The following is a 23,592-nucleotide window of genomic DNA, read 5'->3' as shown; positions in this document are numbered from 1 at the left end:
TCCTCCCCAATTTAAGGTACCACCAATCTCCTGTGCTGTACAGGTACGACCTCTGACCTCTGATAGTGTACAGGTTACGACCAGGGCCCGTATTCAGGTTCCCCCACGTCTATGTAATCTCATTCATTATGATCTAGGATCTGTCCATATCATCTCATTCTGATCTAGGATCTGTCCATATCATCTCATTCTGATCTAGGATCTGTCCATATCATCTCATTATGATCTAGGATCTGTCCATATCATCTCATTCTGATCTAGGATCTGTCCATATCATCTCATTCATTCTGATCTAAGAGGCTAAACTGATCCTAGATCAGCGCTCCTGGTCTTTCATACTCTGAGACTCTTATTAATGAATATGGGCCCAGACCTCTGATACTGTACAGGTGAGACCTCTAACAGGGTTGGTTGGTTAATCTCAGACTCCTCCTCTTGTCAGTCTGACACTCAGGACAGAAACATCTGGTAAACATCAACATAGTTGTTTGTCACATTCTTCTCCTCCTCCTCTCTCTCCCAGGGGAGGGAAGGACAGTGAGCAGACAGACGTGATCCTCTGGGTCAAGCCCAGTACCGGCTTATCCTCCTCCTCCTCCTCTCCCCAGCCACCAGTGTTCCTCCTCCTCTCCCCAGCCACCAGTGTTCCTCCTTCTCCTCCTCTCCCCAGGCACCAGTGTTCCTCCTCGTCTCTCCAGCCACCAGTGTTCCTCCTCCTCCTCCTCTCCCCAGCCACCAGTGTTCCTCCTCCTCCTCTCCCCAGCCACTTGTGTATCTCCTCCTCCTCCCTCCTCCTCCTCCTCCTCTCCCCAGCCACCAGTGTTCCTCCTTCTCCTCCTCTCCCCAGCCACCAGTGTTCCTCCTCCTCTCTCCAGCCACCAGTGTTCCTCCTCCTCCTCCTCTCCCCAGCCACCAGTGTTCCTCCTCCTCCTCTCCCCAGCCACTAGTGTATCTCCTCCTCCTCTCTCCAGCCACTAGTGTATCTCCTCCTCCTCCCTCCTCCTCCTCCTCTCCCCAGCCACCAGGGTTCAGATAATCAGGTGATGAGTTGCGGCTCCCAGACCTGACTGGCCAGCTGGGAGCGACACTGAGTGATGGCTGGAGGGCCAGCCGGAGGCTGACTGTCCAGACACAGACCACTGACCATGTGCTGCAGGGCTGGTCCCTTCGGCTTCCACTTCTACGGTAGGTGAAGGAGGGACAGAGAGGGGGAAGAGGGAGAGAGAGAGAGAAAGAGAGAGGGGGGATAAAGAGAGAGGGGGGAGAGAGAGCGAGAGAGAGAGAATGCGTTAAGGACACATGCAATAAAAAACTTATATTGACCTTGGACACCATAACTTAATTTGGACAGCTGAACGTCATTTGGACAGCTGAACGTCATTTGGACACCATAACTTAATTTGGACAGCTGAACGTCATTTGGACAGCTGAACGTCATTTGGACACCATAACTTAATTTGGACAGCTGAAGGTAATTTGGACACCATAACTTAATTTGGACAGCTGAAGGTAATTTGGACAGCTGAACGTCATTTGGACAGCTGAACGTCATTTGGACACCATAACTTAATTTGGACAGCTGAACGTCATTTGGACAGCTGAACGTCATTTGGACAGCTGAACGTCATTTGGACAGCTGAACGTCATTTGGACAGCTGAACGTCATTTGGACAGCTGAACGTCATTTGGACAGCTGAACGTCATTTAGACAGCTGAACGTCATTTGGACAGCTGAACGTCATTTGGAGATTGTTAGGTAGATTGATAGAAGGCCGGCTAAGCCCTAAGCAAGATCTGGTTCCCCCCCCAAACAAAAATGTTTGTTAAAGTTTATTTAATGCAGTTATACACATTCTGCCATGGGGCAGAGAGAAAATGTTGCACATTTTCTGCAGTTCTACACATTTTGCCGAGAGACATTTTTGCAGTTTTAAAGCAGATTTTTTGTAGTTCTACACATTTTGCCATTAGGCAGAGAGAACATTTTGGTATTTTCTATGCAAATGTATTATAAAATCTAATCAAACACTTCAGGAAAACCCATGAGCTCATGTTGCGCAACATTTCTATTGGCTATGCAAGTGCGAGAGAAAACAGAGTTTTGATGGCCTCTATTAAAAAGAGGAGGATCCCATCAGCTTTCTATAGCCTTACTATATTTATTTTCTCAACTTTCAATATTAAGCACATTGCTTATATTTACAACAGGAGTAGAGCCTACCTGGCTGGCATGAAAATAAACCATTGGGAAAAGCGTCCTCCATTTGCTATTCAAGTACATAGATGACATGCATTTTTTCCCGCTGCCTCTGTTTCGATACAGGTGCATGATAATGGTCCATTCTAAATCAAAACAAATGTCACACATATATTATGTAGTATATGTAAAGACAACATTAAATTAAGGATAGTCTGATGGGTGACAATATTAGCCGATCACTTGTGAGCGATATTTGGCCATTTGGCCATTTATCCCCAAGGGATAATCCCTTGTGAATGACGCCCACCATAAGGCAAGAAACAATGCCTTTTTTTGCGCGACTTTCTCTAATCATAGTCGCACACCTCATGTATCCTAGCCCATAGGCCTCTATGTTTTAATAAGGTTAGTATCACACCTCATGTAGTCTAGCCCATAGACCTATATGTTTTAATAAGGTTAGTATCACAACTAAAGTGGCCAAATAACTTCTTAAAATTAAGCATGTGAGTTTCAAGTTTGGGGAAGATCATTTGCACCATAAAAACTCACTTTTGATAATGGTGTTTTACGCTAATGGCACATTCCCGCTTATAGCCTACTAACATGTACGCATTGCTGCCCTTATAATGTGAAGAAATAGACTAATAGTTTATCAACATTTTAAGCTAAACGTGGTGCTCGTGTATTCCTTTGTGATCTATCACATCCCACAACTGTCCCAGACTATGTTTGGAATATTTATTTCTCGCACAGAATAGGTCAACTTTTGTACTATGGGGGACTAGTGCTTTTGCTATTTGTTAGTTCTACTCATCTTGTTGGCTGACAAAGTATATGTGGACATTTCTTTCAATATCTTTAATGTGCACCTCGGAGTTGGATAAGGACACGCGCAGTTGCATCCTCGATGTGTCTGTCTTCACTTGTAGCCTGTGAGAAAGACCTGGTCACGTGACGGAGAGCCGTGTGAGTGAGAGGCGCTTCGGAGCGCGCAGAAGGGCACAACGCAGCACTCCAGGCCTCTGTTTTAGGGTGCATTACGGCCACAAAGGGGATGCCGCCGTGAAATTAGAGGCATTATCAAGTGCTTGTCAAATTGTGAATGAGAGACTGATGAAGTGTGTACAGCCTGCGCAAAAAAAACAAAACAAAGCAGAGCTCATGCCTTTCAAATGACTTTTTAAACATCATCATGAGAGTCTCATCACGCAGCCTTACAATATATTAAATATAGACCAACGTCTGTAGAGCACCTAAAGTTTAGTAAGTCATATAGGAGTTAACTCATACAGCTGGAGGCAGAGCTTTCTCCTATAGAGCTCCGTTTTTATGGAATGGTCTGCATACCCATGTGAGAGATGCAGACTCGGTCTCAACCTTTAAGTCTTTATTGAAGACTTATCTCTTCAGTAGGTCATATGATTGAGTGAAGTCTGGCCCAGGAGTGTGAAGGTGAATGGAAAGGCACTGGAGCAACGAACCGCCCTTGCTGTCTCTGCCTGGCCGGTTCCCCCCTCTCCACTGGGAGAGTTGGTGGTTGAAGTTGGTGGTTGAAGATATCCCTCTAGTGGTGTGGAGGTTGTGCATTGGCAAAGTGGGTGGGGTTATATCCTGACTGTTTGGCCCTGTCCGGGGGTATCATCGGATGGGGCCACGTGTCTCCTGACCCCTCCTGTCTCAGCCTCCAGTATTTATGCTGCAGTAGTTTATGTGTCGAGGGGCTAGGGTCAGTCTGTTATAGTCTCCTGTCTTATCCGGTGTCCTGTGTGAATTTAAGTATGCTCTCTCTAATTCTCTCTTTGTCTCTTTCTTTCTCTCTCTCGGAGGACCTGAGCCCTAGGACCATGCCTCAGGACTACCTGGCATGATGACTCCTTGCTGTCCCCAGTCCACCTGGCCGTGCTGCTGCTCCAGTTTCAACTGTTCTGCCTGCGGCTGTGGAACCCTGACCTGTTCACTGGACGTGCTACCTGTCCCAGACCTGCTGTTATCAACTCTCTAGAGACAGCAGGAGCGGTAGAGATACTCTCAATGATCGGCTATGAAAAGCCAACTGACATTTACTGCTGAGGTTCTGGCTTGTTGCACCCTCTACAACTACTGTGATTATTATTATTTGACCCTGCTGGTCATCTAGGAACATTTGAACATCTTGGCCATGTTCTGTTATAATCTCCACCCGGCACAGCCAGAAGAGGACTGGCCACCCCTCATAGCCTGGTTCCTCTCTAGGTTTCTTCCTAGGTTTTGGCCTTTCTAGGGAGTTTTTCCTAGCCACCGTGCTTCTACACCTGCATTGCTTGCTGTTTGGGGTTTTAGGCTGTGTTTCTGTACAGCACTTCGAGATATCAGCTGATGTAAGAAGGGCTATATAAATACATTTGATTTGATGAGTTAACTCATATAGAAGTCCCTATTTCTTTGTTAACCGCTCAACACAGAATAGCAGCATGTGCGCACTCCCTCAAATCATTTGGAGAAAATATTATGGCAGACGGCAGGGAGAGGTGAGGGGAGTGGTGATGGGAGTGGTGATGGGAGTGGTGAGGGGAGTGGTGATTGAAGGGCGTAATCTTGTAGCCCGCTGGCTCCACCCCCGAACCTTACATGGACTTCCTGCCCCAACGAGGCGACGCTCATTAAGCCATGGAGTGCTTGGGGAATAAAAGAGGAAGTGGGAGAAGACCGAGAGGGAAAACATGTGTTATGGAGCGTGTGAGAAAGAGAGAGAGAGAGAATTATCTGTGTGATTACTCGTTGTAACCTGGGCTGTCTGATTACCTTCACTGTTCCGACCCGGTTTGGCTGAGGACGTGAGTTTTAGGGTTACCCCTGGAGAACGGAACGGACACAACGAGAACTGATTGTGAACTGGTTGCTGAATTCACCCCCCCCCCTCCCCCTTTCCCACCGTGTACAAATCTCCCTAATAAATTCTCCATTACATTCTAGTTGTGCTCCCTGTGCGTGTTTGGTTATTGAACTTGGTGACGTGGAAACCCCACCCCCTTGAGCCTGCTACAATACATTTTATTCAGCTTTGTTTAATTGTATTCTTCATACTATAGAATAATATAACATAATGCCACGGAATTATAAGCAAGTCTTGGTCTGCTAAATGAACTAGTGTAGCCCAAAGCCAATACGGCATAGCCAGATCAGGACCCTAACATCAGGACAACTCAGAGTATGCTATTCTTTTCTTCTGAAATAGACTATATTTTCTTCAATATCATGTTTCTTTAGACCTGTCTAAAATAAATAATGGATTTATTGTGAAGGTGTAGGCTATATCACATGGATTTATTAGACTTTTTAAAATGGCACGTAGGTGTTAAATGTGTTTAAATGTGTTTATGTTAATTAACGGTCAATTACCGTGAGACCCGACAGTTATTTGCTTGACAATCGCAAGGAAAACTGACGGGAAAATTTCCGTGACCGACCACAGCCCTCGTTGAGACCCCGATATTTGACTTGTGTTTATACAGGCGTATTGCTATCTGACCAGAAGGTTTGCGTTAGAGCTGAGTAATGGGGATTACAGTAATCAAGATTGATTGAGCTGTTTTCTTTGGAAAGACACTGGAGAACAGACCAGAACACTCAGCCCAGCTGCAGACAAAGAGCATGATGCAACGTGGCCCATATGTCTCACAATAAACACCCCTAGGACTGTCCCAACGAGGCACCCTATTGTAGTGCAGTACATTTGACCAGAGCTTTAATCGACGTTAACGAAGAGAGACGAAAGTCTGTGCGATTCATTCGGATTAAGACTGAAACATGAGGACATGGTTTCTGCTGGAGAGGGAACAGTAGGGTCACGTTGGGTCTTTGTTGCTTATACAGCGGACTAACAGTCCTCAATAAGTCACGACGAAGAGGTCTAAATTCTACATTCTCTATCCAACAATCGTTTAAAGCAAGTGCTCCGTCCCAGAGGTCCGTAACTCCCATCGCAGTCGATACAGTGGGAATGAGATAACTCTACAGGGAACACAGTGGGAATGAGATAACTCTACAGGGAACACAGTGGGAATGAGATAACTCTACAGGGAACACAGTGGGAATGAGATAACTCTACAGGGAACACAATGGGAATGAGATAACTCTACAAGGAACACAGTGGGAATGAGATAACTCTACAGGGAACACAGTGGGAATGAGATAACTCTACAGGGAACACAGTGGGAATGAGATAACTCTACAGGGAACACAGTGGGAATGAGATAACTCTACAGGGAACACAGTGGGAATGAGATAACTCTACAGGGAACACAGTGGGAATGAGATAACTCTACAGGGAACACAGTGGGAATGAGATAACTCTACAGGGAACACAGTGGGAATGAGATAACTCTACAGGGAACACAGTGGGAATGAGATAACTCTACAGGGAACACAGTGGGAATGAGATAACTCTACAGGGAACACAATGGGAATGAGATAACTCTACAAGGAACACAGTGGGAATGAGATAACTCTACAGGGAACACAGTGGGAATGAGATAACTCTACAGGGAACACAGTGGGAATGAGATAACTCTACAGGGAACACAGTGGGAATGAGATAACTCTACAGGGAACACAGTGGGAATGAGATAACTCTACAGGGAACACAGTGGGAATGAGATAACTCTACAGGGAACACAGTGGGAATGAGATAACTCTACAGGGAACACAGTGGGAATGAGATAACTCTACAGGGAACACAATGGGAATGAGATAACTCTACAAGGAACACAGTGGGAATGAGATAACTCTACAGGGAACACAGTGGGAATGAGATAACTCTACAGGGAACACAGTGGGAATGAGATAACTCTACAGGGAACACAGTGGGAATGAGATAACTCTACAGGGAACACAGTGGGAATGAGATAACTCTACAGGGAACACAGTGGGAATGAGATAACTCTACAGGGAACACAGTGGGAATGAGATAACTCTACAGGGAACACAGTGGGAATGAGATAACTCTACAGGGAACACAGTGGGAATGAGATAACTCTACAGGGAACACAGTGGGAATGAGATAACTCTACAGGGAACACAGTGGGAATGAGATAACTCTACAGGGAACACAGTGGGAATGAGATAACTCTACAGGGAACACAGTGGGAATGAGATAACTCTACAGGGAACACAGTGGGAATGAGATAACTCTACAGGGAACACAGTGGGAATGAGATAACTCTACAGGGAACACAGTGGGAATGAGATAACTCTACAGGGAACACAGTGGGAATGAGATAACTCTACAGGGAACACAGTGGGAATGAGATAACTCTACAGGGAACACAGTGGGAATGAGATAACTCTACAGGGAACACAGTGGGAATGAGATAACTCTACAGGGAACACAGTGGGAATGAGATAACTCTACAGGGAACATGAGGAGGGATGGAGAACAGACCAGATACAGAGGATACGTCTCACATGGCACCCTATTCCCTATATAGTGCACTACTTTTGACCAAAGCTTTATGGCACCCTATTCCCTATATAGTGCACTACTTTAGACCAGAGCCCTATTGAACCCTGTTACTGTGGGACTAACCTCAGACCAGGACTATATCCCAAATAGCCTATATAGGGAATAGGGCCCTGGTCTAAAGTAGTGCACTATATAGGGAATAGGGCTCTGGTCTAAAGTAGTGCACTATATAGGGAATAGGGCCCTGGTCTAAAGTAGTGCAATATATAGGGAATAGGGCTCTGGTCTAAAGTAGTGCACTATATAGGGAATAGGGTGCCATAGGGCTCTGCTCTAAAGTAGTGTACTATATAGGGAATAGGGCTCTGGTCTAAAGTAGTGCACTATATAGGGAATAGGGTGCCATTTGGGAAGTAAATGAGGTTTGGGCTGGAGAGGCCGATCATGGCTCAGAGCAGCAGTGAATCATGGGAACACTGACTGACTCCCTAGGAACTGTAGAGAGATGGGACTGCTGGGAGATGAGAGGATACGCTGGCCCAGTTCCTAACACATGGTTCGGGTTAGAGCTCCCGCCTAGATGCTATAGATCAACAGTGGAGCTGGCCCAACTGCAGCTGAGGTGGAGGGATGGGGAAATGGGGGATGGAGAGATGGGGAGATGGGGGGATGGGGGGATAGGGGGATGGGGGGATAGAGAGATGGGGGATGGGGGGATAGAGAGATGGGGGGATGGAGAGATGGGGAGTGGAGAGATGGAGAGATGGGGGATGGAGGGATAGAGGGATGGAGAGATGGGGGGATAGAGAGATGGGGGGAGGAGAGATGGAGAGATGGGGGGATAGAGAGAAGGGGGATGGAGAGATGGGGGGATGGAGAGATGGGGGGATGGAGAGATGGAGAGATGGGGGGATAGAGAGATGGGGGATGGGGGGATAGAGAGGTGGAGAGATGGGGGGGTGGAGAGATGGAGAGATGGGGGGATGGAGAGATGGGGAGTGGAGAGATGGGGGGATAGAGAGATGGGGGGATAGAGAGATGGGGAGTGGAGAGATGGGGGGATGGAGAGATGGAGAGATGGAGAGATGGGGGGATGGAGAGATGGAGAGATGGAGAGATGGGGAGTGGAGAGATGGGGATGGAGAGATGGAGAGATGGAGAGATGGGGGGATGGAGAGATGGGGAGTGGAGAGATGGGGAGTGGAGAGATGGGGAGTGGAGAGATGGAGAGATGGAGAGATGGAGAGATGGGGGGATGGAGAGATGGGGGGATAGAGGGATGGGGGGATGGAGAGATGGGGAGTGGAGAGATGGGGGGATAGAGAGATGGAGAGATGGGGGGATGGAGGGATGGGGGGATAGAGAGATGGAGAGATGGGGGGATAGAGGGATGGGGGGATAGGGAGATGGAGAGATGGGGGGATAGAGGGATGGGGGGATAGGGGGATGGGGGGATAGAGAGATGGGGGGATGGGGGGATAGAGAGATGGGGGGATGGAGAGATGGGGAGTGGAGAGATGGAGAGATGGGGGATGGAGGGATAGAGGGATGGAGAGATGGGGGGATAGAGAGATGGGGGGAGGAGAGATGGAGAGATGGGGGGATAGAGAGAAGGGGGATGGAGAGATGGGGGGATGGAGAGATGGGGGGATGGAGAGATGGAGAGATGGGGGGATAGAGAGATGGGGGGATGGGGGGATAGAGAGGTGGAGAGATGGAGAGATGGGGGGATGGAGAGATGGGGGGATGGAGAGATGGAGGGATGGAGAGATGGGGGGATGGAGAGATGGGGGGATGGAGAGATGGAGGGATGGAGAGATGGGGGGATGGAGAGATGGAAAGATGGAGAGATGGGGGGATGGAGAGATGGAGAGATGGAGAGATGGGGAGTGGAGAGATGGGGATGGAGAGATGGGGGGATGGAGAGATGGGGGGATGGAGAGATGGGGAGTGGAGAGATGGGGAGTGGAGAGATGGGGATGGAGAGATGGAGAGATGGAGAGATGGGGGGATGGAGAGATGGGGAGTGGAGAGATGGGGAGTGGAGAGATGGGGAGTGGAGAGATGGAGAGATGGGGGGATGGAGAGATGGGGAGTGGAGAGATGGGGGGGTGGAGAGATGGGGAGTGGAGAGATGGGGGGATGGAGAGATGGGGGGGATGGAGAGATGGGGGGACAGAGGGATGGGGGGATGGAGAGATGGGGAGTGGAGAGATGGGGGGATAGAGAGATGGAGAGATGGGGGGATGGAGGGATGGGGGATAGAGAGATGGAGAGATGGGGGGATAGAGGGATGGGGGGATAGGGAGATGGAGAGATGGGGGGATAGAGGGATGGAGAGATGGAGAGATGGGGGATGAGAGATGGAGAGATGGAGAGATGGGGGGATGGAGAGATGGGGGATGGGGGGATGGAGAGATGGGGGGATGGGGGGATGGAGGGATGGAGAGATGGGGGATGGGGGGATGGAGGGATGGAGAGATGGGGGATGGAGAGATGGGGGGATAGAGGGATGGAGAGATGGGGGGATGGAGAGATGGGGGGATGGAGAGATGGGGGGATGGGGGGATGGAGGGATGGAGAGATGGGGGGATGGGGGATGGAGAGATGGGGGGATGGAGAGATGGGGGGATGGAGAGATGGAGGGATGGAGAGATGGGGGGATGGAGAGATGGGGGGATGGAGAGATGGAGGGATGGAGAGATGGGGGGATAGAGGGATGGAGAGATGGGGGGATGGAGAGATGGGGGGATAGAGGGATGGAGGGATGGAGAGATAGGGGGATGGAGAGATGGGGGGATGGAGAGATGGGGGGATGGAGAGATGGGGGGATGGAGAGATGGAGGGATGGAGAGATGGGGGGATAGAGGGATGGAGAGATGGGGGGATGGAGAGATGGGGGGATAGAGGGATGGAGGGATGGAGAGATAGGGGGATGGAGAGATGGGGGGATAGAGGGATAGAGAGATGGGGGGGATGGAGGGATGGAGAGATAGGGGGATGGAGAGATGGGGGGATAGAGGGATGGAGGGATGGAGAGATGGGGGGATGGAGAGATGGGGGATAGAGGGATGAGAGATGGGGATGGAGGGATGGAGAGATGGGGGGATAGAGTGATGAGAGATGGGGGATGGAGAGATGGGGGGATAGAGGGATGGAGAGATGGGGGTGGAGAGATGGGGGGATGGAGAGATGGAGAGATGGGGGGATGGAGGGATCGAGGGATGGAGAGATGGAGAGATGGGGGGATGGAGAGATGGAGGGATGGAGAGATGGAGAGATGGGGGGATGGGGGGATGGAGGGATGGAGAGATGGGGGATGGAGGGATGGAGAGATGGGGGGATGGAGAGATGGGGGGATAGAGGGATGGAGAGATGGAGAGATGGGGGATGGAGGGATGGAGAGATGGGGGGATAGATGGATGGAGAGATGGAGGGATGGAGAGATGGGGGGATGGAGAGATGGGGGGATGGAGAGATGGGGGGATGGAGAGATGGAGGGATGGCGAGATGGGGGGATAGAGGGATGGAGAGATGGGGGGATAGAGGGATGGAGGGATAGAGAGATGGGGGGATGGAGAGATGGGGGGATAGAGGGATGAGAGATGGGGGATGGAGGGATGGAGAGATGGGGAGATAGAGTGATGAGAGATGGGGGGATGGAGAGATGGGGGGATAGAGGGATGGAGGGATGGAGAGATGGAGAGATGGGGATAGAGGGATGGAGAGATGGAGGGATGGAGAGATGGAGGGATCGAGGGATGGAGAGATGGAGAGATGGGGGGATGGAGAGATGGGGAGATGGAGAGATGGGGGGATGGAGAGATGGAGAGATGGAGAGATGGAGAGATGGGGAGTGGAGAGATGGGGATGGAGAGATGGAGAGATGGAGAGATGGGGGGATGGAGAGATGGGGAGTGGAGAGATGGGGAGTGGAGAGATGGAGAGATGGAGAGATGGGGGGATGGAGAGATGGGGAGTGGAGAGATGGGGGGGTGGAGAGATGGGGAGTGGAGAGATGGGGGGATGGAGAGATGGGGGATGGAGAGATGGGGGGATAGAGGGATGGGGGGATAGAGAGATGGAGAGATGGGGGGATGGAGGGATGAGGGATAGAGAGATGGAGAGATGGGGGGATAGAGGGATGGGGGATAGGGAGATGGAGAGATGGGGGGATAGAGGGATGGAGAGATGGAGAGATGGGGGATGAGAGATGGAGAGATGGAGAGATGGAGAGATGGGGGGATGGAGAGATGGGGAGTGGAGAGATGGGGGGATGGAGAGATGGGGGGATGGAGAGATGGGGGGATGGAGAGATGGGGGGATGGAGAGATGGGGGGATGGAGAGATGGGGGTATGGAGGGATGGAGAGATGGGGGATGGGGGGATGGGGGGATGGAGAGATGGGGGATGGAGAGATGGGGGGATAGAGGGATGGAGAGATGGGGGGATGGAGAGATGGGGAGTGGAGAGATGGGGGGATGGAGAGATGGGGGGATGGAGAGATGGGGGGATGGAGAGATGGGGGGATGGGGGGATGGAGGGATGGAGAGATGGGGGGATGGGGGATGGAGAGATGGGGGGATGGAGAGATGGGGGGATGGAGAGATGGGGGGATAGAGGGATGGAGAGATGGGGGGATGGAGAGATGGAGGGATGGAGAGATGGGGGGATGGAGAGATGGGGGGATGGAGAGATGGAGGGATGGAGAGATGGGGGGATAGAGGGATGGAGAGATGGGGGGATGGAGAGATGGGGGGATAGAGGGATGGAGGGATGGAGAGATGGGGGGATGGAGAGATGGGGGGATAGAGGGATAGAGAGATGGGGGGATGGAGGGATGGAGAGATAGGGGGATGGAGAGATGGGGGGATAGAGGGATGGAGGGATGGAGAGATGGGGGGATGGAGAGATGGGGGATAGAGGGATGAGAGATGGGGATGGAGGGATGGAGAGATGGGGGGATAGAGTGATGAGAGATGGGGGGATGGAGAGATGGGGGGATAGAGGGATGGAGGGATGGAGAGATGGAGAGATGGGGGTGGAGAGATGGGGGGATGGAGAGATGGAGAGATGGGGGGATGGAGGGATCGAGGGATGGAGAGATGGAGAGATGGGGGGATGGAGAGATGGAGGGATGGAGAGATGGAGAGATGGGGGGATGGGGGGATGGAGGGATGGAGAGATGGGGGATGGAGGGATGGAGAGATGGGGGGATAGAGGGATGGAGAGATGGAGAGATGGGGGATGGAGGGATGGAGAGATGGGGGGATGGAGAGATGGGGGGATAGAGGGATGGAGAGATGGAGAGATGGAGGGATGGAGAGATGGGGGGATGGAGAGATGGGGGGATGGAGAGATGGGGGGATGGAGAGATGGAGGGATGGCGAGATGGGGGGATAGAGGGATGGAGAGATGGGGGGATAGAGGGATGGAGGGATAGAGAGATGGGGGGATGGAGAGATGGGGGGATAGAGGGATGAGAGATGGGGGATGGAGAGATGGGGAGATAGAGTGATGAGAGATGGGGGGATGGAGAGGTGGGGGGATAGAGGGATGGAGGGATGGAGAGATGGAGAGATGGGGGTGGAGAGATGGGGGGATGGAGAGATGGAGAGATGGGGGGATGGAGAGATGCAGAGATGGGGGGATGGAGGGATCGAGGGATGGAGAGATGGAGAGATGGAGAGATGGGGGGATTGAGAGATTGGGAGTGGAGAGATGGGGGGGTGGAGAGATGGGGGGATGGAGAGATGGGGGGATGGAGAGATGGAGAGATGGGGGATAGAGGGATGGGGGGATGGAGAGATGGGGAGTGGAGAGGTGGAGAGATGGGGGTGGAGAGAGGGGGGGATGGAGAGATGGAGAGATGGGGGGATAGAGGGATGGGGGGATGGAGAGATGGCGGGATGGAGAGATGGAAAGATTGGGGTGGAGAGATGGGGGGATGGAGAGATGGAGAGATGGGGGATGGAGAGATGGAGAGATGGAGGGATGGAGAGATGGAGAGATGGAGAGATGGGGGATGGAGAGATGGGGGGTGGAGAGATGGAGAGATGGGGGCTGGAGAGATGGGGGGTGGAGAGATGGAGAGATGGGGGTGGAGAGATGGAGAGATGGGGGATGGAGAGATGGGGGATAGAGAGAGGGGGGGATGGGGGATAGAGAGATGGGGGGTGGAGAGATGGAGAGATGGGGGGATGGAGAGATGGAGAGATGGGGGATGGAGAGATGGGGGGTGGAGAGATGGAGAGATGGGGGATGGAGAGATGGAAAGATGGGGGGATGGAGAGATGGAGAGATGGGGGGATGGAGAGATGGGGGGATGGAGGGATGGGGGGATGGAGAGATGGAGAGATGGAGAGATGGAAGGATGGAGAGGACAGCATTCACTCAGAGCAACAGTGACTATATTTTATGGCAGTCTGTTTTACCCATGAAACTAACCCTGCCTGCCTGCCTGCCTTTCTGTCTGTCTGTCTGCCTGCCTGTCTCACCTGTCGGGGCTCCTTGTTGCTGCAAGGTTCCATTTTGACCTTTGACCCGGCAGTAAAAGCTGTGATGGCGAGACACAGGTCCTGCTGGCGTAGGAGAGGCTCCATCAGCTGCCATCTCTGAGAGAGAGAGAGAGACAGAGAGAGAGAGACAGAGAGAGAGAGAGACAGATAGAGAGAGAGAGACAGAGAGACAGAGAGAGAGAGAGAGAGAGAGAGAGAGAGAGAGAGAGGACGTCATTCACGTCATTTCCGTGTAGAGACGACGGAGATAAAAAGGGAACCGAGGTCGGACTGCCTTCTGAGAATTCGTAGGCGATCGAATAAACCCCCCCCCCTGCCTTCCGTTCTACTAGCTAACGTGCAATCATTGGAAAATAAAACCGACGAGCTACGAGGAAGATTAAAGTACCATCGGGACATTAAAAACTGTAATATCTAATGCTTCACGGAGTCGTGGCTGAACGGCGACATTATCAACATACAGCTGGCTGGTTATACGCTGCACCGGCAGGCTGTGACACTATCAACATACAGCTGGCTGGTTATACGCTGTACCGGCAGGATAGAACAGCAGCGTCTGGTAAGACAAGGGGTGGCAGACTATGTATTTTTGTAAACAACAGCTGGTGCACAATGTCTAAGGAAGTCTCGAGGTTTTCCTCACCTGAGGTAGAGTATCTCATGATAAGCTATAGACCACACTATCTACCTAGAGAGTTTCCATCAGTATTTTTCGTAGCTGTTTACATACCACCACAGACCGATGCTGGCACTAAAACCACACTCAACAAGCTGTATAAGGCCATTACCAAACAGGAAAACGCTCATCCAGAGGCGGTGCTCCTAGTGGCCGGGGACTTTAATGCAGAGAAACTTAAATCTGTTTTACCAAATTTCTATCAGCATGTTAAATGTGCAACCAGAGGGAAAACAACTCTGGACCACCTTTACTCCACATACAGAGACAGGTACAAAGCTCTCCCTCGCCCTCCATTTGGTAAATCTGACCATAATTTTATCCTCCTGATTCCTGCTTACAAGCAAAAATTAAAGCAGGAAGCACCAGTGACTCGGTCTTTAAAAATGTGGTCAGATGAAGCAGATGCTAAGCTACAGGACTGTTTTGCACAGACTGAATTATGTTCTGGGATTCTTACGATGGCGTTGAAGAGTAAACCACATCAGTCATTGGTTTCATCAGTAAGTTCATCGATGACGTCGTCCCCACAGTGACTGTACGTACATACCCCAACCAGAAGCCATGGATTACAGGCAACATCTGCACTGAGCTAAAGGCTAGAGCTCCCGCTTTCAAGGTGCGGGACTCTAACCCGGAAGCTTATAAGAAATCCCGCTATGTCCTCCGACAAACCATCAAACAGGCATCAATACAGGACTAAGATCGAATCGTACTACACCAGCTGCGACGCTCGTCGGATGTTGCAGGGCTTGCAAACCATTACAGACTACAAAGGGAAGCACAGCCATCCCTAGTGGTGGGTGGTGGTACTGATCTGTCCCTAAGGGTGGGTGGTGATACTGACCTGTCCCTAGTGGTGGGTGGTGGTACTGGCCTGTCCCTAGTGGTGGGTGGTGGTACTGACCTGTCCCTAGTGGTGGGTGGTGGTACTGACCTGTCTCTAGTGGTGGGTGGTGGTACTGACATGTCCCTAGTGGTGGGTGATAATACTGACCTGTCCCTAGTGGTGGGTGGTGGTACTGACATGTCCCTAGTGGTGGGTGGTGGTACTGACCTGTCCCTAGTGGTGGGTGGTGGTACTGACCTGTCCCTAGTGGTGGGTGATGATACTGACCTGTCCCTAGTGGTGGGTGGTGGTACTGACCTGTCCCTAGTGGTGGGTGGTGGTACTGACCTGTCCCTAGTGGTGGGTGGTGGTACTGACCTGTCCCTAGTGGTGGGTGGTACTGACCTGTCCCTAGTGGTGGGTGGTGGTACTGACCTGTCCCTAGTGGTGGGTGGTGATACTGACCTGTCCCTAGTGGTGGGTGGTGGTACTGACCTGTCCCTAGTGGTGGGTGGTGGTACTGACCTGTCCCTAACGGTGGGTGGTACTGACCTGTCCCTAGTGGTGGGTGGTGGTACTGACCTGTCCCTAGTGGTGGGTGGTGGTACTGACCTGTCCCTAGTGGTGGGTGGTGGTATTGACCTGTCCCTAGTGGTGGGTGGTGGTACTGACCTGTCCCTAGTGGTGGGTGGTGGTACTGACCTGTTCCTAGTGGTGGGTGGTGGTACTGACCTGTCCCTAGTGGTGGGTGATAATACTGACCTGTCCCTAGTGGTGGGTGATAATACTGACCTGTCCCTAGTGGTGGGTGATAATACTGACCTGTCCCTAGTGGTGGGTGATAATACTGACCTGTCCCTAGTGGTGGGTGGTGGTACCGACCTGTCCCTAGTGGTGGGTGATAATACTGACCTGTCCCTAGTGGTGGGTGGTGGTACTGACCTGTCCCTAGTGGTGGGTGGTGGTACTGACCTGTCCCTAGTGGTGGGTGGTGGTACTGACCTGTCCCTAGTGGTGGGTGGTGGTACTGACCTGTCCCTAGTGGTGGGTGGTGGTATTGACCTGTCCCTAGTGGTGGATGATAATACTGACCTGTCCCTAGTGGTGGGTGGTGGTACTGACCTGTCCCTAGTGGTGGGTGATAATACTGATCTGTCCCTAGTGGTGGGTGATGATACTGACCTGTCCCTAGTGGTGGGTGGTGGTACTGACCTGTCCCTAGTGGTGGGTGATAATACTGATCTGTCCCTAAGGGTGGGTGGTGGTACTGACATGTCCCTAGTGGTGGGTGGTGGTACTGACCTGTCCCTAGTGGTGGGTGGTACTGACCTGTCCCTAGTGGTGGGTGGTGGTACTGACCTGTCCCTAGTGGTGGGTGGTGGTACTGACCTGTCCCTAGTGGTGGGTGGTGGTATTGACCTGTCCCTAGTGGTGGGTGATGGTACTGACCTGTCCCTAGTGGTGGGTGGTGGTACTGACCTGTCCCTAGTGGTGGGTGATAATACTGACCTGTCCCTAGTGGTGGGTGATAATACTGACCTGTCCCTAGTGGTGGGTGGTGGTACTGATCTGTCCCTAGTGGTGGGTGATAATACTGACCTGTCCCTAGTGGTGGGTGATAATACTGACCTGTCCCTAGTGGTGGGTGGTGGTACCGACCTGTCCCTAGTGGTGGGTGATAATACTGACCTGTCCCTAGTGGTGGGTGGTGGTACTGACCTGTCCCTAGTGGTGGGTGGTGGTACTGACCTGTCCCTAGTGGTGGGTGATGGTACTGACCTGTCCCTAGTGGTGGGTGGTGGTACTGACCTGTCCCTAGTGGTGGGTGGTGGTACTGACCTGTCCCTAGTGGTGGGTGATAATACTGACCTGTCCCTAGTGGTGGGTGATGATACTGACCTGTCCCTAGTGGTGGGTGGTGGTACTGACCTGTCCCTAGTGGTGGGTGATAATACTGATCTGTCCCTAAGGGTGGGTGGTGGTACTGACATGTCCCTAGTGGTGGGTGGTGGTACTGACCTGTCCCTAGTGGTGGGTGGTGGTACTGACCTGTCCCTAGTGGTGGGTGGTGGTACTGACCTGTCCCTAGTGGTGGGTGGTGGTACTGACCTGTGACTGCGGCATCATCGTTCCAGAGCCTCTACACTCTGCCAGACCCAGGCTGTCTGAACCAAGGCTCTCCAGACACAGTCCTCCCTGCCTCAACACACTGGACACTGCATCCTGCTCTGGGATCCTGGGGAGGGGGGGGGGGGGGAGAAAGGAGAGAAGGAAGAGACAGAGAGAGAGAGAGAGAGAGAGAGAGAGAGAGAGAGAGAGAGAGAGAGAGAGAGAGAGAGAGACAACTATGATTTTATTGCTGAATAAATGCATATCTATATATTTTGTACAGTTTTAACTGTTTTTAGTTGGGTGAGTATGATTCAAAATGTATTCATAGATAACACAGAGAAACTGGGGGTAAGAGAGAGTGAGAGGAAGATAGCATAGTGAGGGAGGGGTTACCCTAGCTGACAGCATAGTGAGGGAGGGGGTTACCCTAGCTGACAGCATAGTGAGGGAGGGGGTTACCCTAGCTGACAGCATAGTGAGGGACGGGTTACCCTAGCTGACAGCATAGTAAGGGGGGGGGGGTTACCCTAGCTGACAGCATAGTGAGGGAAGGGGTTACCCTAGCTGACAGCATAGTGAGGGAGGGGTTACCCTAGCTGACACCATAGTGAGGGAGGGGGTTACCCTAGCTGACACCATAGTGAGGGAGAGGGTTACCCTAGCTGACACCATAGTGAGGGAGGGGGTTACCCTAGCTGACAGCATAGTGAGGGAGGGGTTACCCTAGCTGACACCATAGTGAGGGAGGGGGTTACCCTAGCTGACAGCATAGTGAGGGAAGGGGTTACCCTAGCTGACACCATAGTGAGGGAGGGGGTTACCCTAGCTGACAGCATAGTGAGGGAGGGGGTTACCCTAGCTGACACCATAGTGAGGGGGGGGGTTACCCTAGCTGACACCATAGTGAGGGAGGGGGTTACCCTAGCTGACAGCACAGTGAGGGAGGGGGTTACCCTAGCTGACAGCATAGTGAGGGGGGGGGTTACCCTAGCTGACACCATAGTGAGGGAGGGGGTTACCCTAGCTGACAGCATAGTGAGGGAGGGGGTTACCCTAGCTGACACCATAGTGAGGGAGGGGGTTACCCTAGCTGACACCATAGTGAGGGAGGGGGTTACCCTAGCTGACAGCATAGTGAGGGGGGGGGGGGGGGGGTTAACCTAGCTGACACCATAGTGAGGGAGGGGGTTACCCTAGCTGACATCATAGTGAGGGAGGGAGTTACCCTAGCTGACAGCATAGTGAGGGAAGGGGTTACCCTAGCTGACAGCATAGTGAGGGACGGGGTTACCCTAGCTGACACCATAGTGGGGGGGGGGGGGGGTTACCCTAGCTGACACCATAGTGAGGGGGGGGGTTACCCTAGCTGACAGCATAGTGAGGGAGGGGGTTACCCTAGCTGACACCATAGTGAGGGAGGTGGTTACTCTAGCTGACAGCATAGTGGGGGAGGGGGTTACCCTAGCTGACACCATAGTGAGGGAGGGGGTTACCCTAGCTGACACCATAGTGAGGGAGGTGGTTACTCTAGCTGACAGCATAGTGAGGGGAGGGGTTACCCTAGCTGACACCATAGTGAGGGGGGGGGTTACCCTAGCTGACAGCATAGTGAGGGAGGGGGTTACCCTAGCTGACACCATAGTGAGGGAGGGGGTTACCCTAGCTGACAGCATAGTGAGGGAGGGGGTTACCCTAGCTGACAGCATAGTGAGGGAGGGAGTTACCCTAGCTGACACCATAGTGAGGGAGGGGGTTACCCTAGCTGACACCATAGTGAGGGAGGGGGTTACCCTAGCTGACACCATAGTGAGGGAGGGGGTTACCCTAGCTGACACCATAGTGAGGGAGGGGGTTACCCTAGCTGACAGCATAGTGAGGGGGGGGGGGGGTTAACCTAGCTGACACCATAGTGAGGGAGGGGGTTACCCTAGCTGACAGCATAGTGAGGGAGGGGGTTACCCTAGCTGACACCATAGTGAGGGAGGGGGTTACCCTAGCTGACATTATAGTGAGGGAGAGGGTTACCCCAGCTGACAGCATAGTGAGGGAGGGGGTTACCCTAGCTGACACCATAGTGAGGGAGGGGGTTACCCTAGCTGACAGCATAGTGAGGGAAGGGGTTACCCTAGCTGACAGCATAGTGAGGGACGGGGTTACCCTAGCTGACACCATAGTGGGGGGGGGGGGGGGGGTTACCCTAGCTGACACCATAGTGAGGGAGGGGGTTACCCTAGCTGACACCATAGTGAGGGAAGGGGTTACCCTAGCTGACAGCATAGTGAGGGACGGGGTTACCCTAGCTGACAGCATAGTGAGGGACGGGGTTACCCTAGCTGACAGCATAGTGAGGGAGGGGGTTACCCTAGCTGACACCATAGTGGGGGGGGGGGGGGGGGGGGGGGGGTTACCCTAGCTGACACCATAGTGAGGGAGGGGGTTACCCTAGCTGACAGCATAGTGAGGGAGGGGGTTACCCTAGCTGACAGCATAGTGAGGGAGGGAGTTACCCTAGCTGACAGCATAGTGAGGGAGGGGGTTACCCTAGCTGACAGCATAGTGAGGGAGGGGGTTACCCTAGCTGACAGCATAGTGAGGGAGGGGGTTACCCTAGCTGGCACCATAGTGAGGGAGGGGGTTACCCTAGCTGACAGCATAGTGAGGGAGGGAGTTACCCTAGCTGACACCATAGTGAGGGAGGGGTTACCCTAGCTGACAGCATAGTGAGGGAGGGGGTTACCCTAGCTGACACCATAGTGAGGGAGGGGGTTACCCAGCTGACAGCATAGTGAGGGAGGGAGTTACCCTAGCTGACAGCATAGTGAGGGAGGGAGTTACCCTAGCTGACACCATAGTGAGGGAGGGGGTTACCCTAGCTGACAGCATAGTGAGGGAGGGAGTTACCCTAGCTGACACCATAGTGAGGGAGGTGGTTACTCTAGCTGACAGCATAGTGAGGGAGGGGGTTACCCTAGCTGACACCATAGTGAGGGAGGGGGTTACCCTAGCTAACAGCATAGTGAGGGAGGGGGTTACCCTAGCTGACACCATAGTGAGGGAGGGGGTTACCCAGCTGGCACCATAGTGAGGGAGAGGGTTACCCTAGCTGACACCATAGTGAGGGAGGGGGTTACCCTAGCTGACAGCATAGTGAGGGAGGGGGTTACCCTAGCTGACACCATAGTGAGGGAGGGGGTTACCCTAGCTGACACCATAGTGAGGGAGGGGGTTACCCTAGCTGACACCATAGTGAGGGAGGGGGTTACCCTAGCTGACACCATAGTGAGGGAGGACGTTACCCTAGCTGACACCATAGTGAGGGAGGGGGTTACCCTAGCTGACACCATAGTGAGGGAGGGGGTTACCCTAGCTGACAGCATAGTTAGGGAAGGGTTACCCTAGCTGGCACCATAGTGAGGGAGGGGGTTACCCTAGCTGACACCATAGTGAGGGAGGGGGTTACCCTAGCTGACAGCATAGTGAGGGAGGGGGTTACCCTAGCTGACAGCATAGTGAGGGAAGGGTTACCCTAGCTGGCACCATAGTGAGGGAGGGAGTTACCCTAGCTGACACCATAGTGAGGGAGGGGGTTACCCTAGCTGACAGTATAGTGAGGGAGGGAGTTACCCTAGCTGACACCATAGTGAGGGAGGGGTTACCCTAGCTGACACCATAGTGAGGGAGGGGGTTACCCTAGCTGACACCATAGTGAGGGAGGGGGTTACCCTAGCTGACAGCATAGTGAGGGAGGGGTTACCCTAGCTGACACCATAGTGAGGGAGGGAGTTACCCTAGCTGACACCATAGTGAGGGAGGGGGTTACCCTAGCTGACACCATAGTGAGGGAGGGGGTTACCCTAGCTGACACCATAGTGAGGGAGGACGTTACCCTAGCTGACAGCATAGTGAGGGAGGGGTTACCCTAGCTGACACCATAGTGAGGGAGGGAGTTACCCTAGCTGACAGCATAGTGAGGGAGGGAGTTACCCTAGCTGACACCATAGTGACGGAGGGGTTACCCTAGCTGACACCATACTGAGGGAGGGGGTCAGGTGTTGGGGTGGGGCAGGTGTTGGGGTGGGGGGCAGGTGTTGGGTTGGGGGGCAGGTGTTGGGGGCAGGTGTTGGGGGAGGTGTTGGGAGTGGGGGCAGGTGTTGGGGGGGGCAGGTGTTCGGGGGGGCAGGTGTTGGGAGTGATGCTGTGTTTCCTAGATGCTGTGTGTCCTAGATGCTGTGTTTCCTAGATGTTGTGTTTCCTAGATGCTGTGTTGTGTTTCCTAGATGTTGTGTTTCCTAGATGCTGTGTGTCCTAGATGCTGTGTGTCCTAGATGCTGTGTTGTGTCTCCTAGATGTTGTGTGTCCTAGATGCTGTGTTGTGTCTCCTAGATGTTGTGTGTCCTAGATGCTGTGTTGTGTTTCCTAGATGCTGTGTGTCCTAGATGCTGTGTGTCCTAGATGCTGTGTTGTGTCTCCTAGATGTTGTGTGTCCTAGATGCTGTGTTGTGTCTCCTAGATGTTGTGTCTCCTAGATGTTGTGTGTCCTAGATGCTGTGTGTCCTAGATGCTGTGTTGTGTTTCCTAGATGCTGTGTTTCCTAGATGCTGTGTGTCCTAGATGCTGTGTTGTGTCTCCTAGATGTTGTGTCTCCTAGATGTTGTGTGTCCTAGATGTTGTGTGTCCTAGATGTTGTGTCTCCTAGATGTTGTGTGTCCTAGATGTTGTGTGTCCTAGATGCTGTGCTGTGTGTCCTAGATGCTGTGTTTCCTAGATGCTGTGTTTCCTAGATGCTGTGTTTCCTAGATGCTGTGTTTCCTAGATGCTGTGTGTCCTAGATGCTGTGTTTCCTAGATGCTGTGTGTCCTAGATGCTGTGTTTCCTAGATGTAGTGTTTCCTAGATGCTGTGTTTCCTAGATGCTGTGTGTCCTAGATGCTGTGTTTCCTAGATGCTGTGTTTCCTAGATGTTGTGTGTCCTAGATGCTGTGTGTCCTAGATGCTGTGTTGTGTCTCCTAGATGTTGTGTGTCCTAGATGCTGTGTGTCCTAGATGCTGTGTTGTGTCTCCTAGATGTTGTGTGTCCTAGATGCTGTGTGTCCTAGATGCTGTGTTGTGTCTCCTAGATGTTGTGTGTCCTAGATGCTGTGTTGTGTCTCCTAGATGTTGTGTGTCCTAGATGCTGTGTTGTGTCTCCTAGATGTTGTGTGTCCTAGATGCTGTGTTGTGTCTCCTAGATGTTGTGTGTCCTAGATGCTGTGTGTCCTAGATGCTGTGTGTCCTAGATGTTGTGTGTCCTAGATGCTGTGTTGTGTGTCCTAGATGCTGTGTTGTGTCTCCTAGATGCTGTGTGTCCTAGATGTTGTGTGTCCTAGATGTTGTGTGTCCTAGATGCTGTGTTGTGTCTCCTAGATGTTGTGTGTCCTAGATGCTGTCTTGTGTCTCCTAGATGTTGTGTGTCCTAGATGCTGTGTTGTGTCTCCTAGATGTTGTGTGTCCTAGATGCTGTGTGTCCTAGATGCTGTGTTGTGTCTCCTAGATGTTGTGTGTCCTAGATGCTGTGTTGTGTCTCCTAGATGTTGTGTGTCCTAGATGCTGTGTGTCCTAGATGCTGTGCTGTGTGTCCTATATGCTGTGTTTCCTAGATGTTGTGTGTCCTAGATGCTGTGTGTCCTAGATGCTGTGTTGTGTTTCCTAGATGCTGTGTGTCCTAGATGCTGTGTGTCCTAGATGTTGTGTGTCCTAGATGCTGTGTTTCCTAGATGCTGTGTGTCCTAGATGCTGTGTTTCCTAGATGCTGTGTGTCCTAGATGCTGTGTGTCCT

General features: G+C 52.3%; 1 protein-coding gene across 1 annotated transcript in view; it reads right to left on the bottom strand.

Moving 5' to 3' along the window:
- Positions 1-944: 944 nt before the first annotated feature.
- LOC129811260 (polypeptide N-acetylgalactosaminyltransferase 16-like) overlaps positions 945-23,592 on the bottom strand; it is a 100,910-nt gene continuing 78,262 nt past the window's right edge. Inside the window, exons 12-14 of the mRNA XM_055862426.1 lie at positions 17,776-17,902; positions 14,141-14,257; positions 945-1,180 (exon numbers count right to left, since the gene is read on the bottom strand). Of these exons, the coding sequence (XP_055718401.1) occupies positions 1,037-1,180; positions 14,141-14,257; positions 17,776-17,902 (388 nt within the window). The 3' untranslated portion in view covers positions 945-1,036. The remainder of the gene's footprint in view (positions 1,181-14,140; positions 14,258-17,775; positions 17,903-23,592) is intronic.

This window comes from Salvelinus fontinalis, chromosome 15 (assembly GCF_029448725.1).
Source record: "Salvelinus fontinalis isolate EN_2023a chromosome 15, ASM2944872v1, whole genome shotgun sequence".
Lineage (NCBI taxonomy): Eukaryota > Metazoa > Chordata > Actinopteri > Salmoniformes > Salmonidae > Salvelinus > Salvelinus fontinalis.
Note: the sequence above shows the minus strand (reverse complement) of the source record. Positions and strands in the feature narration are given on the sequence as shown.